General features: G+C 37.1%; 1 protein-coding gene across 1 annotated transcript in view; it reads left to right on the top strand.

The window, feature by feature from the left end:
• Window positions 1-12,504, top strand: part of nlk2 (nemo-like kinase, type 2) — a 102,920-nt gene extending 90,416 nt beyond the window's left edge. The window contains exons 8-11 of the mRNA XM_065280911.1: window positions 3,137-3,223; window positions 5,091-5,289; window positions 7,262-7,355; window positions 9,493-12,504. Coding sequence (XP_065136983.1) covers window positions 3,137-3,223; window positions 5,091-5,289; window positions 7,262-7,355; window positions 9,493-9,547 — 435 coding nt within the window. The 3' untranslated portion in view covers window positions 9,548-12,504. The remainder of the gene's footprint in view (window positions 1-3,136; window positions 3,224-5,090; window positions 5,290-7,261; window positions 7,356-9,492) is intronic.
• Window positions 12,505-12,817: the final 313 nt, after the last annotated feature.

The raw sequence follows: 12,817 nt of genomic DNA, 5'->3' as shown, positions 1-12,817 counted from the left end.
GCCTGAATGCCTTTGTGTTGTTTTTTGATGCCAGGATGATCAATGGCTTGTTTGTAATGCTGGGAAGAGATGGCCAGGACCACACAGCCGCAGAGAGCAGGAGGGGAGATTACGAAGGAGCACTGGGCACTGAGCCGGCTGGGCAAAGCTGCAGTTTGCACCTGTTGTCAAGTATTGCTGGGCCAAGCGGGCGGTCCAAGGTCACGTGGACATCGCCTTACAGGAAGCTGGGGATTGCTTCTTAACCTTGCAATGACACTGTTTGGGCTTGTGTCACCAGTTACTAATTTATAACTAAAATTGTGTATATAAAACTTAGTGTTACTAAGTTGCCACATGACTATGGGTGTGTTTAACCTCATGCCACACCACCCAAACGGTCGGCACTCGAACCTCAATTTCAAAAAGCAATGTCACAATATGCACTATAATGATGAGGATGATGATGATGATAAAATATTAAAAACTTGTCCAGGTTAAAACTGAGGTTTTGGCCTTCGGCAAATCTTTAAACCTATTTTTAGTACAGTGTAGAAAGTCTAATCGGTCTGGCTTAACAATCCTATCCAGGATTTCAAGCAGCAAATTGTTTTCGCTCTATTACTCCCCTTGTCAGAAATGTGAGGGTGGAATGTTTTCGAGCTGGATGCATGCCTGGGATGACTGAAAGTCTGGGATGATGATGTAAAGTGTCTACCCTCCTGACTCATCGTTTGTCTAATTGAGCTTTGAATCATGGGACAGGGAGAGGCCTTGACCCTCCCTTTATTGTATGTAGCCACAATCCCATTTAATCTTTAACTAATACTGCCTAATACCACTGCACACGATCATGAGCATACAGTACAGACAAATAGTTCCCATACTGCACTGGGCCACATACGCAGATAAATGCACCCTTAAATGGTTAAATAGAACCAGAGTTACCCTCAAAACGTCTCATCTGGTAGCTTTTCTGTTTTATCAGAAGCTTCTGACATCACTGTGAACTTTATGCCACGTGCATTGCCAATCCTCCATCTCTCGCCGAACACCTTCACCTTCGGCAGTTTTACTCTGAACCCTGACAGTACGTCATCGCTTTTTAAAGGGTGAATCATCAGCAATGGCTCACATCTGTTCTCCGCTCAAAGAACCTGACCAGGGAAAACAAGCAATTACCGGTGGGCTTTTTCAATCATGTCTTTGGCGAGTCGGCACGGGGGGGGTTGGTGGGTGGAGGAGATAATTAGACGTGGTTAAAAATAACCCAACTCATTGTCTCCACAGTCCCACATTCTCAGATAAGCACGCGGCTATTGGCGCAAGAATTTTGTGCTGCTTTGTGGAACGTTTAATATTCCTGAGAAGGTTACATATCGTTGGGACATGTGACCGGGTTTAACTGTAGGAAATTATTTGCATGGAGGAAAAGACCTCAAATGTAGAGAGTTGACGATCAAAATTGTGTTAAAGATGCAATGTGGGACTTTTAGAAGGATCTCTTGACAGTTGTCGTAAAGGACAAAAATAGCTATATAGACCAAAATGTGCACTTTTTGTACCAGCCTTTAAACTTATTTATTTCTGCTGTAAAGTTAAGCATTTTAACATGGGAGGTCTATGGGATTGACTCCCTTTTGGAGCCAGTCTCTAGTGCCCAGCCGATGGATTGCAGTTTAAGTCACTTCCGTGTTGGCTTCACAACAGATACCAGAAGGTTGCCCCTCAGTGGAGACATGGCATAATAACTATCTATGTTTAACCTATCAATTGTCTGGTTTTTAATACATATCTTTTCCTTTTTGTGTTTTGTACTTTTCAAGATACTTTTTATAACTTTCATTATTTTATTAATATTTTTGTAAGCGTACTTAAATTACTAAATTTAATTTATTTATTTTTATTTTTACTAAAACTATATAAGGGTGTTTTCACACATAGTTCATTTGAAAAGAACCAAACCCAGTTCACTTGAAGTAAACCAGAAAAGAAACTAGCCGAATGTGGCCTCTGTCCTTTTGGTGTTCACAATATAGTGGACTCAAAAGAGGACCCAGTTCTTTTTTCGGTCCTCTTCAGAACTGAAGTGATCTCAGACCCTTTCTTCTTCACATAACAACTTCATAAGAACTCAGACCCCAGCTTTCTGTGCAGCAGTTTATTTTGATATAATGTCAAAACCACACGCGAAGCGGACCGGGACCTCATTGACAAGAAATCGAACCACAAAAGAACCCAAAAGCGAACCATACTCAGTAGGGATGTAACGATTCAACCATGTGTCCCATTAAAAATGCCTGTCTGAAATCGATTCTAAATTGTAAGGCTGCGATTCTTTGGCATTTGGTCAGTAGGAAGTCCTTATCAATCTAAAATCATAACGAGTCGGAGTCGTTTATAACGTGCATTTAAAAAAGCAACACTCGTTAAACAAAATCATTTAAAATATTCTTTATTATCATTAAAATACCTGAAACAATTTAAAGAACAGCAATATAAAAATTCCTGTAGACATTTCCTGGAATAGCATTGGTAATGCTACTTCTTCTGTGGCACAAAGGGAGTTTCTGCACCGGAGCACCCCCTGGCGTTTGGATGTGCCTGGATTTCACAGTAATTCATTCAAATTCATTCATTGAGAAAACGCGCATTTGCACGGTTAATCGTTACACCCCTAATACTTAGACCACCTCCAGAGGTCTCAAACGAACTAGGTGTGAAAACACCCTATGAGACCGCTATCGCACATGCACTTAAATTGTCAAAAATGTTTCTGAATGCTATACGTGCTTTACACAGAGTAAGTAGTTTTACATGTTAAATAAACAACTTTCAATTCACTAAATAGAGTTAAATAGCGCATCTCTCTCTCTCTCTCTCTCTCTCTCTCTCATCTTTTAGAAAGAAAATAAAAGGCATTTGTATTATTTATTGATCCATGTACTTAAAAAGCAATTGTATACGCTGAGTACCCAATTGATGCCCTGTGTCTGTATTGTTTTGAAAAATATTTGCACCCGCTTGCAATCTCTCTGCGATGTCTCGCTGTGTATTTGTGCATTCATTCAATTTATGATCTTTTTTGTATTTATGTGAATTTATAAGTGTGGTGCTAGGGATAAAATACTTATCATGTAATTTTCTGCCTCTACAGCCTTCACTTCCTGTCCTGTATACACTGTCCAGTCAAGCAACCCATGAGGCCGTTCACCTCCTCTGTAGGATGTTGGTTTTTGACCCAGTGAGTTTTCTTAATTATTTATCTTCTTTATAGACAGTTTCAGCAGTAACAACATAAACAAACGGCTTTTGTGGAACAAACGTAACTTCCGGTAAACTCCGCAAAGAATCAATAACAAAAATGTCCTTTTATAATAGTTTATTTCTGATAACAAGCAAAATAAACATCATCTCAAAAACTACACTAAGCTAATGTTACTATGTAAAATGTGTACTATATAATGTATGCAATCTTAAAGGGACACTCCACTTTTTTGAAAATATGCAAATTTTCTAGCTCCACTAGAATTAAACATTTGATTTTTATCGTTTTGGAATACGTTCGGCTGATATCCGGGTCTGGCGGTGTCACTTTTAGCATAGCTTAGCATAATCCATTGAATCTGATTAGACCATTAGCATTGGATAAAAATAACCAAAGAGTTTTGATATTTTTCCTATTTAAAACTTGACTCTTCTGTAGTTACATTGTGTACTAAATGTTTAACTCTAAGGGAGCTGGAAAATGAGCATATTTTCAAAAAAGTGGAGTGTCCCTTTAACTACAGATCAACTCCCAAACCTCCCATCAAATAGCAGTAATCCAACATTTTTTGTTTTAGATGAGGTATTTGTTCAGTTTAGCAACTAGGCAGACCATTAAACAAATAGAAATTGGAAGTAAAGTTTAGTCTCAGACGCTTAATCGCGTCAACGCACGTTCGTCCGATGAAACAGTCTATAGACTTAAACAATGTAAACTATAACATATACTGCATTTCATCCAGCAGAACATTATTTTCTTCAAAAAATGCCACTATTGTTTAACTTGGCACTTTTTACTACCTTGCCATTTATTTAGTCTTGAAATGTCCAAATAATTAGACTCTCACAAGTTATAACTCAACTGTCACATGCAGCTTCTTTTATTCATTGAACATCGTTCTATTAACTTCCAAGTGAAGATATTAAGAAACATGTTTTTGAAACAGTTAGCTTTTCAAAATCATTGGTCACTTTGGATAAAAGCATCTGGCAAATGAGGAATCTTAATGTAAATAAAATGAATATAAAATTACAATAATTACTTTTTATATAAATATATTTTTAAAGGGATAGTTCAACCAAAAATGAAAATATACTGTTGTCATGTACTCGCTCTCATGTTGTAATAAACCTGTATACATTTCTTTGTTCTGATAACCACAAAGGAAGATATTTTGAGGAATGTTTGTAACCAAAACGATCAGAAACCCCATTGACTTCCATAGTATTTTTTTCCTGCTATAGAAGTCAATGGGGCCTTAATAATATAAACAGCTTTAACTATTTTAATATTTTTAATTGATATAAAACAGTTTTATTTTTATACAAAAATCTTCAATATATTTTATTAAGATACAAACAGAGAATATAGGCAATATGAACAAAAAAATATTAAATTTTCTGGACTAAATGTCTTTTTCAGGCATCTGTCAGTATTTAATGTGACCTCTATTGGCACTAAACACATCTTGAGCGTTTTTGAGCAGAATGAAGTAAAAAGATTTCTTTAAAATTAGAAATTAGGATTTAATTTTATTTAGGTTTAAGAGATCCTGCAGTCTCCTGCTATTGCTCAAGTGAAAGGGGAGTTTACCCTAAAAACTTGACACATCAGTTTACATTTTTATACAGTTTTTAATACTACATACACATTTCCTGTATTTTCTGGATGTATTCTATTAAAGAGACTGAGAAACAATTATATATGATCACTATAACATTGCAAAAACAACAAATCTAATTCTGGCATGGTGGCCTAAGGCTTTTGCAAAGTACTGTATATTAAGTAGACAATTTTATTCTTTTGTATCAAATAAAAACTGAATAAATCTGTTTTTGTGTAGTCAAAGCGAATCTCTGCGAAGGACGCGCTGGCACACCCGTACCTGGACGAGGGACGTCTGCGCTACCACACCTGCATGTGCAAATGTTGCTACACCACATCCTCTGGGCGCGTCTACACCAATGACTTCGAACCCGTCACGAACCCCAAGTTTGACGACGGCTTTGAGAAAAACCTGACGTCAGTACGGCAAGTCAAAGGTGAGTGCGCCATCTGACATGGAGAAGCGCTCCTATTTCCAATCAATAACAATTAATTCAATTCAATTAAAAACTTTGGCTGATTCAAGTACTTTTACAATGCATGTGTCAAACACTGTTGCTCTATTAATTCGATTTTCTGTCCCGATCCATCACCACTTCGTAAACAGCGCGCTTGAGCGATCGAAATGTCTTAATTGTATAGGACCTGTTTGAGAGCACGTGCCAGTCATGCCACTGCGTATTAATCAGAAGTCTTGCCAGGCACCGCCTGCTCCGGATCGCCCGCTGCTTGTGTTGTTTTTGTCCCTCGTTTGCTCCCATCATTCGGGGCCCCTGGATCTGCGCTTGCGTTCCGCTGTCACCGGGTATTAGTGAGAGTCTGTCGCTAAAAGCAGGCTTACGTTGCTGTCGGCTTAAAATAACCCTGCCCTTCACCCTCCCTCCTCTTCTTCCATCCTGTGTGCAACGTGTTTCCACTGGAGGATTAGGCAGTGCGGATGGAGCCGACCGCCCGGAGACTTTAAGCGCTTTAGGGGAGGCAGTTGTGTTTGGAAAGCGAGGGGTACCCCGCTTGGATTGACACACATGAGGAGCTTCCATGTTTTCCACATTAGTGTAGGAGTATCTAAGGTTTATAGATAGTTGAATTTAAGTAAAGAGTTTTAAACAATACCACAGTTAAGCCTTAGGTGTTTCAACAAAATCCATACAGTTAAAACCATGATATCTTTAAAGGAAAACACCACTGTTTTCCACTATTTTACTATGTGTTACCTCAACTTAGATGAATTAATACATACCTATCTTTTTTCAATGCGTGCACTTTTAATCGTTGTACAGCGTGTTGTGAATGTGTTAGCATTTAGCCTAGCCCCATTCATTCCTTAGGATCCAAACAGTGATAAATTTAGAAGCCACCAAACATTTCCATGTTTTCCGTATTTAAAGACTGTTACATGAATAGTTACATGAGTAAGTATGGTGGCACAAAATAAAACTTTTGTTTGGAGCCATAGGAATTAATGGGGCTAGGCTAAATGCTAACACATTCAAGAAGCGCTGTACAGAGATTATAAGTGCACGCATTGAAAAAAGATAGGTATGTATTAATTCATCTTAGTTGAGGTAAGAACATAGTAAAATATTGAGAAACAGTGGTGAGTAAGGTTGTCAAAGATTGAAATCAAACTTTTTTTGCTTTTATCTCTAAATCAAATTTGATTAATAAGGGTCACAGTTAGGGATGCACCGATACCGATACTGGTATCGTGTATCGGCCTCGATACCACATTTTCTAAAGTACTCGTACTCGTTAAAAGTCCCCCGATACCTGGAATCGATACCACGGTCTGAGAAATGTCTATGTTTGAGCGGCGTGTAAGGGGTTAATGCCTCTTGTGTTGTCCAAAGAGGCAGAGTTTACAACAAACTGGAAAACTAGTCCTTTGTTTTTTTGTTAATTATATGACTAAAGCTGTTACCTGTAAATTTAAATCATGTTTTTTTATTAAGTACTCTGTATCAGTATCGGCAAGTACTGAAATGCAAGTACTCATACTTGTATTCCAAAAAAGTGGTATCGGTGCATCCCTAGTCACAGTATAGAATCGGTAGTTGTTAGTTTTTTGACACAACAAGATTTAGATCCACACAGACTGCTGTCATCGCATTTTGTCATTTTACATTTAAATCAACACAATTAGTTCATCATGACTGCCGTACTTGTGTACTCACCCTGCCAATCCCTTTGCTAAGTATTGCTACAAACATTCGCTTACATGATAATAGCCAAATTCCTACTCAGCTTTCACTTACTTACAGCTGTAAGTTCATGAACTTGGTCTATAGGTCTCTACGTACAGCAAGGCAAACCTATTTTCCTGTATCGCTTTTTCTCAGATTAGATCAAAAGTGTACTTATAAAGGATCATAATGTCTGATCTCTCATCATCTTTCTCTTCACACATAGAAATCATTCATCAGTTCATCCTGGAGCAGCAGAAGGGGAATCGGGTGCCGCTCTGTATCAACCCCCAGTCAGCTGCCTTCAAAAGCTTTATCAGGTCAGGATATGCTCCCGTCTCGCAAAGAAACCACCATGTCATACTTTGCATAAGAAAATGAAGCCTATTAACATAACCATTAAGATGTTTTGCAAGTCACATCCTCCGAATTCTAATTAAGGTGATGCTGTAAAGAAATTGAATCCGATTTCTTTCTTGTTTTTTTTATTTGGTACAGTAAGTGCTTGCTTATTATATGCTTACATATGCAGCTGTGGAAAAAAATGAAAGGGCCAGTTTTGACTTTAATCATCATTTGTGAATGTAATGTGATCATTTCAGTCAAGTGTCTATTGAATTTTAACAAAAGCAAAGAGTCACTCAACAGCAAATGTAAATGATTAAGAGCATGACAAGATTCATGACAGATGTGATTAAAAAATCCGGGTTATTCCATACAATTTATATTACTTAATTTTTTTCTCCACAAAAAAAATTTGTTATTGAGAAATAGATTTAAACTTGTTTTCTCTACAGTATTCAAGATCTGAAAACACTGTGTGTCCTATGTTAATGATCTTGTGCATTAAAAAGTACAGTCTAAATGTGCGGAATCCACTTTTGCTAATTTAACGATGGGAAAAATGGTTTGTGGGTCAAGCGCAGTCTAAAAGTGTTGTTCCTATTCTCGTAATGGGTGTGTTTTGGGTGTAACATGCAATAAACCAATGAGAGTCTCAGCTCTTATCCTCTTTAAAAGCCAGTTGTGCCTGGCTCCATGCCTAATCCCTATTTAGATGTGCGCAATTTGTAAACTGAAAAACTAAGCGGAGAAAGAAGACCGCCAGTTTAAGATTGACGTTAAAAAAATGCGTGGTTTTCATTTGTATTGAATTTTTTTATTTTTTATTAAAACCTTTCAAAGTCATTTTCTTTCAGTCATTGAAGTAAAAATAACAGGCTTTTAATAGCTGTAAATAAATTGATAGCCCACATGATCAGTATAATCTCTAAAAACAATTCAGAAATATGCAAGAAAAGGTTTGTAGGCGCTAATGCATTTGCTATTTAAACAACATGGCGCTAAACATGAAAATGATAATTGCGCTGGGTTCAAACTAGCAAAAGACACTTTTTGTTTATTGGACCATGTTTTCAGCATTTTATTTTTCAGTAAATAAATGCAAATAAAAAAAATGTATTAGAAAATTTGCAGAAATGTTGTCGGTAGTTGGCAGAATTAAACAAAATTATCATTTTACTTTTACTTAAATGCATAACTAGTACATTTGGAAAAACAGAAAAAATCTTGAAGTGATTTTTTTTTTCTGCGGCTGTATGTGGTTTACCATTTAAATCATAATTTTAAGATGTTCTTTCTCTTGTTTTACTGGCAGATTCTTTTCTTGTATTTTACTTGTTTATGAATAAAACTAGTAAAACTAATACTGCTAGTTACACAAACAAAACAATTTATATATTTAAAAAAAAACCTATTTGGCATAAACGTAATTGCGCTTCGGTTGTGAATCTCATGTTTTGATGATACTTTGGTATTATTTTATAAGAAAATAAAACAAAGATATCTATTAACACCTCATTTAAACATGACGTGTTTAATGTCTTCAGGTTTTTGCCACACTATTTTAACCTCCTAAGACCCAGGCTTTGGTTTGTCTTTTTTCAGATTTAGTGTAAATGTCCACGTTTGTGTACAACAGTTACAGTTACACAGAATTAAATATTATGGTGCAAACAACAAAGAAAATTGATGTCCACGTATGTAGACATCCAGTTCTTAGGAGGATAATTTGTATTGACTATCGTATTTCCCTGGTATTGACATTGACTATTATCTTATCTTTGGTGACATACATTATTGTGATCCAGTGTAAAAGAAACTCTTTTTGTGATTTACTGTTTTCTACAAAAATTTTATCTACTGTATAATGTAAAGAACATTCTTTGAAAAATAACCTTGATATCTTTAATATTTACTGAGAAAAAAAATGATGCCACAAACTAACATTAAAATGAAATCAAACTTTGATACTCTAGGATTTCAAAGGCAACAATTATTAATTATTTTAAAAACAATCATACAAAAATTCTCCACCGCAACATCTCAACACTAGATGGAGACATCAGCCTTGTCTTCTAAACAAGACATAAATCTCCTCTCTCCATCTCTCCACAGCTCGACAGTAGCTCAACCATCTGAGATGCCTCCGTCTCCTCTAGTCTGGGAGTAGCTGAGGACGTTGGTGATAACAGTGGTGGTGGACGTCCCTCCCGCGGCACCGGCCCGCGCCCACCCCTCAAGCCCCCTGGACTACTGACCCCCAGGCATCCCCAAACTATGTAGCATTTCACTGGAGTCTAGGATTAGCCATGTTGCTGATATGTGTGTGTACTGTAATACTATAAAATGGAGTTTTATAGAAGCAACCACTGCTGAGTTCAAGCGGGACACGGGAAGGGTTGGTGTGGCCATGGGGGTTGGTTGTATGGTATGGAAAAGCATACCCACTACTCCGTAGTTATACGCCGAAGGTCCGCGAAGCAGCCTCGGCCGACGAAGTTGACCCCCTGTGGACTTGAATGTATTTTGGACACCAGGGCGGCGATCTCTGCACGGTATCCCTGAAGGAAAACTCTCATCGAGTCGATCCGCGTAGTCCCGCTTTATTTATTTTACGGAAGCCGAGTGCAGCGCTTCACGTAATACGGAAGGCAACCTCTCTCTCTTTCTCTCTCTCTCATTCATGCTTGCATCTCAACTACGAACTGTGACCACTTGGGCTCATCGCATTTATTTCCTTCAGCTGTAGTGTGTAGTTTTTATTTCACTTTTTGTTTCTTTCTCTAGCCATTTATTTGGTTTGTTTTTATCTCACCGTCTCTCTCTCATCCACCTTTCATCAGTAAAGGTCAGTGTTAGCTCTCAACACTTTGCAGAGATGCCCTAGTAGTACTTCTAAGGGGATACGTTGCATCAGTATTTAGTGTTTTTGGGCAACAGAACGGCACAGCATTTCTTAGCATAAAGGATCCAAAGCATGCGAGTTTGGCCCGAGGCAAAATGTACCACTGGCTGTTCTTCCACAGAGATGGTGTGTCTATAGCATAAAGGTGCCATGGGTGCATGCACCTCAATATGAGAGGTTTACACAGTCATGTCTGGCCCATAGGTGGTTCCTGCGTGCACCGAAAAGAGCATGCAGAGATATCTTAAAGGAGTAACAGCATAGATATGGGGACGTCTGTTTGTTTGATGACTTAATCCTGTACCCTTGCTTTCCCCGCTGGAGTACCTAGAAACTGGGTCCAAAATTAACATTTAAGTGAAAATAGACTTTGGAGAGTAAATAGAACTGGGTGCAATGTAATATGCGTTTTAAATTGAATTGTGGTGATAATACAATGCATATTTTTTGTTTTAGTGGCTTGATGTATAAACTGAGCACCAGTCAAGTGCATCTTTATTTACTGTGAGAGGTGTCGCTGTGACAATAAATAATGTATTCGTTACAGGACATCAAAAGCAAAGCAAGATATATTATAATAAATAATGTCTAATACAGTTTTATGGTCAGTAAGAAGAGCAAATTGTCCTTCGCTATTGATAGGAGTGACTTTAGTTAATTTTGGACCCTGCCTAGAACACGCAGCATGCAGATGATTGATACCAAATGTACAAAAAATATTCAATTAATAAAGCCAAAATTTCTCAAGGATAAAAGATAATAGGTTGACTCGGTTATGATCAACCGAACCATTCCATAAAAACAATGGTATGTTACCAATCCTTAATGATAACACCATTGTGTGAGTGCATGTATGGACCCTGTGCATGTTTTTAACTGACTCACAATGTTTGTGTCAGTTCAGTGTCTTCTTGAAACCCCTCAAAGTCCTTTTTTGCTGAAGAAATCTTGGAGATTATAGGTCTGAAAAAGGTTTCTTTGATCATGTGTTTGTGGGTCACGAAAGCACTTGGGAGCAGTTTCACTGTAACATGCATATATTTCCCATAATGCATTCTGCACTCAGACTAAACAAATCAAAGTGAAGATATTTAATATATTTTTAGATAATTATTATTATTTTTATTTTTCCTCAATGTGCTATGGCATGCTTTCCCATGATCCACCGAACACGGTATGTAAATAAGTAGCGGGTAGATTTTGACAGAAGCAAAACAAAAACCTTACAAAAACAACGTAATACTGCTGTAAAGAAGTTGAATTAGCCTGCACATTTTTAGGGCTGTGAAATTTGATTTTATTTTTGAGACTTGCATATAATTGTACATATTTTTTCTCTTCTTGTTTTTCCCCTGCACTAGAGAGTGTAGACAACGAAATAATCCAGATCAGTATATAAGTACAAAAACATAACCAATTATGTTAATTGTGTCTTACTGTATGTACTGCAGAACTGTGGATACGAGTATTGAAGTAGAGCCCTTTTTTAATTATTGTTAATTATGATGATTATTATTAATTATAATTATTATTATTAATTTCATTTAAAGAAACACTGAACTGTCTGTGTATATGTATATAATGGATTCACATTGTTGGTCTCTACCTCTTGAGCTTAATGACTTGGTTGTTTACCTCCACAGTTTTATTTCTATGTGGAGATTTAAAACTTGAATGTCCCTTCCGACTTTTATATTCCTATCGAACCCTATATAAAAATCAAAGTCATTCAAATTTCAATTGGTTGGAGGTGGTTCCCATCATCATATTCTTGTACAAATTACCATTTTCTCACCCCAGTGTTCTCCAACCGTTAGATCACAAAGCATACTTGTCCTGCGAGACAACCCGCAATGATGAACACGGTGTACTTCACCAAGAGACATCGGTTGAGATGAATATTTAAAACCGAAGCAAACATGAGAATACGCAAGCTTGGTTGGCCAAAAGGTACTACACCTGCTGTTGAGTTTTTATATTAAATATAAGAAGTTTATACCCAGAGTTAATGGTATTTGAATACGCTTTACAACACACACAACTATAATATAAAGTTTGAGTTCGATGATCTGAAGCATTTGATTTATGTGAACCGGAAACACTCTGTGGCTGTTGTTCTGTTCTGTTTATTTTTATTTTTTTGGAAAAATCACCGGTCTCTTTTCAGAGTGTAGATTTGAAGTACATTGGTGACACTCATTAAATGTTGACATTTAAAAAAATGTGCCGTTTCTGTTTTTATCTGACTCTGTGCATTTTTATCGCTGAATTCTTCAAATGTTTCTTAGCTGTTTGTGGGAAAAGTGTTGACTGAGGTACTTGGCACCGAATTGCAAACTTCAAGAAGTATTTGGAGGACATCTGATATCCATGAAGAGTTTGGAATACCTGATATTAAAACTTTATGAACTCTTCATAAATAAAATATTAAAATTTCACGCCTATATTATCACTGTTCTAATTTAAGAGCAAATGTATTAACCATTTTTACCGAAACAGAATTTGATATCCATTATTATGGTATTCCCGCAAACA

This window comes from Paramisgurnus dabryanus, chromosome 8 (assembly GCF_030506205.2).
Source record: "Paramisgurnus dabryanus chromosome 8, PD_genome_1.1, whole genome shotgun sequence".
In the NCBI taxonomy this organism is placed as follows: Eukaryota; Metazoa; Chordata; class Actinopteri; order Cypriniformes; family Cobitidae; genus Paramisgurnus; species Paramisgurnus dabryanus.
Note: the sequence above shows the minus strand (reverse complement) of the source record. Positions and strands in the feature narration are given on the sequence as shown.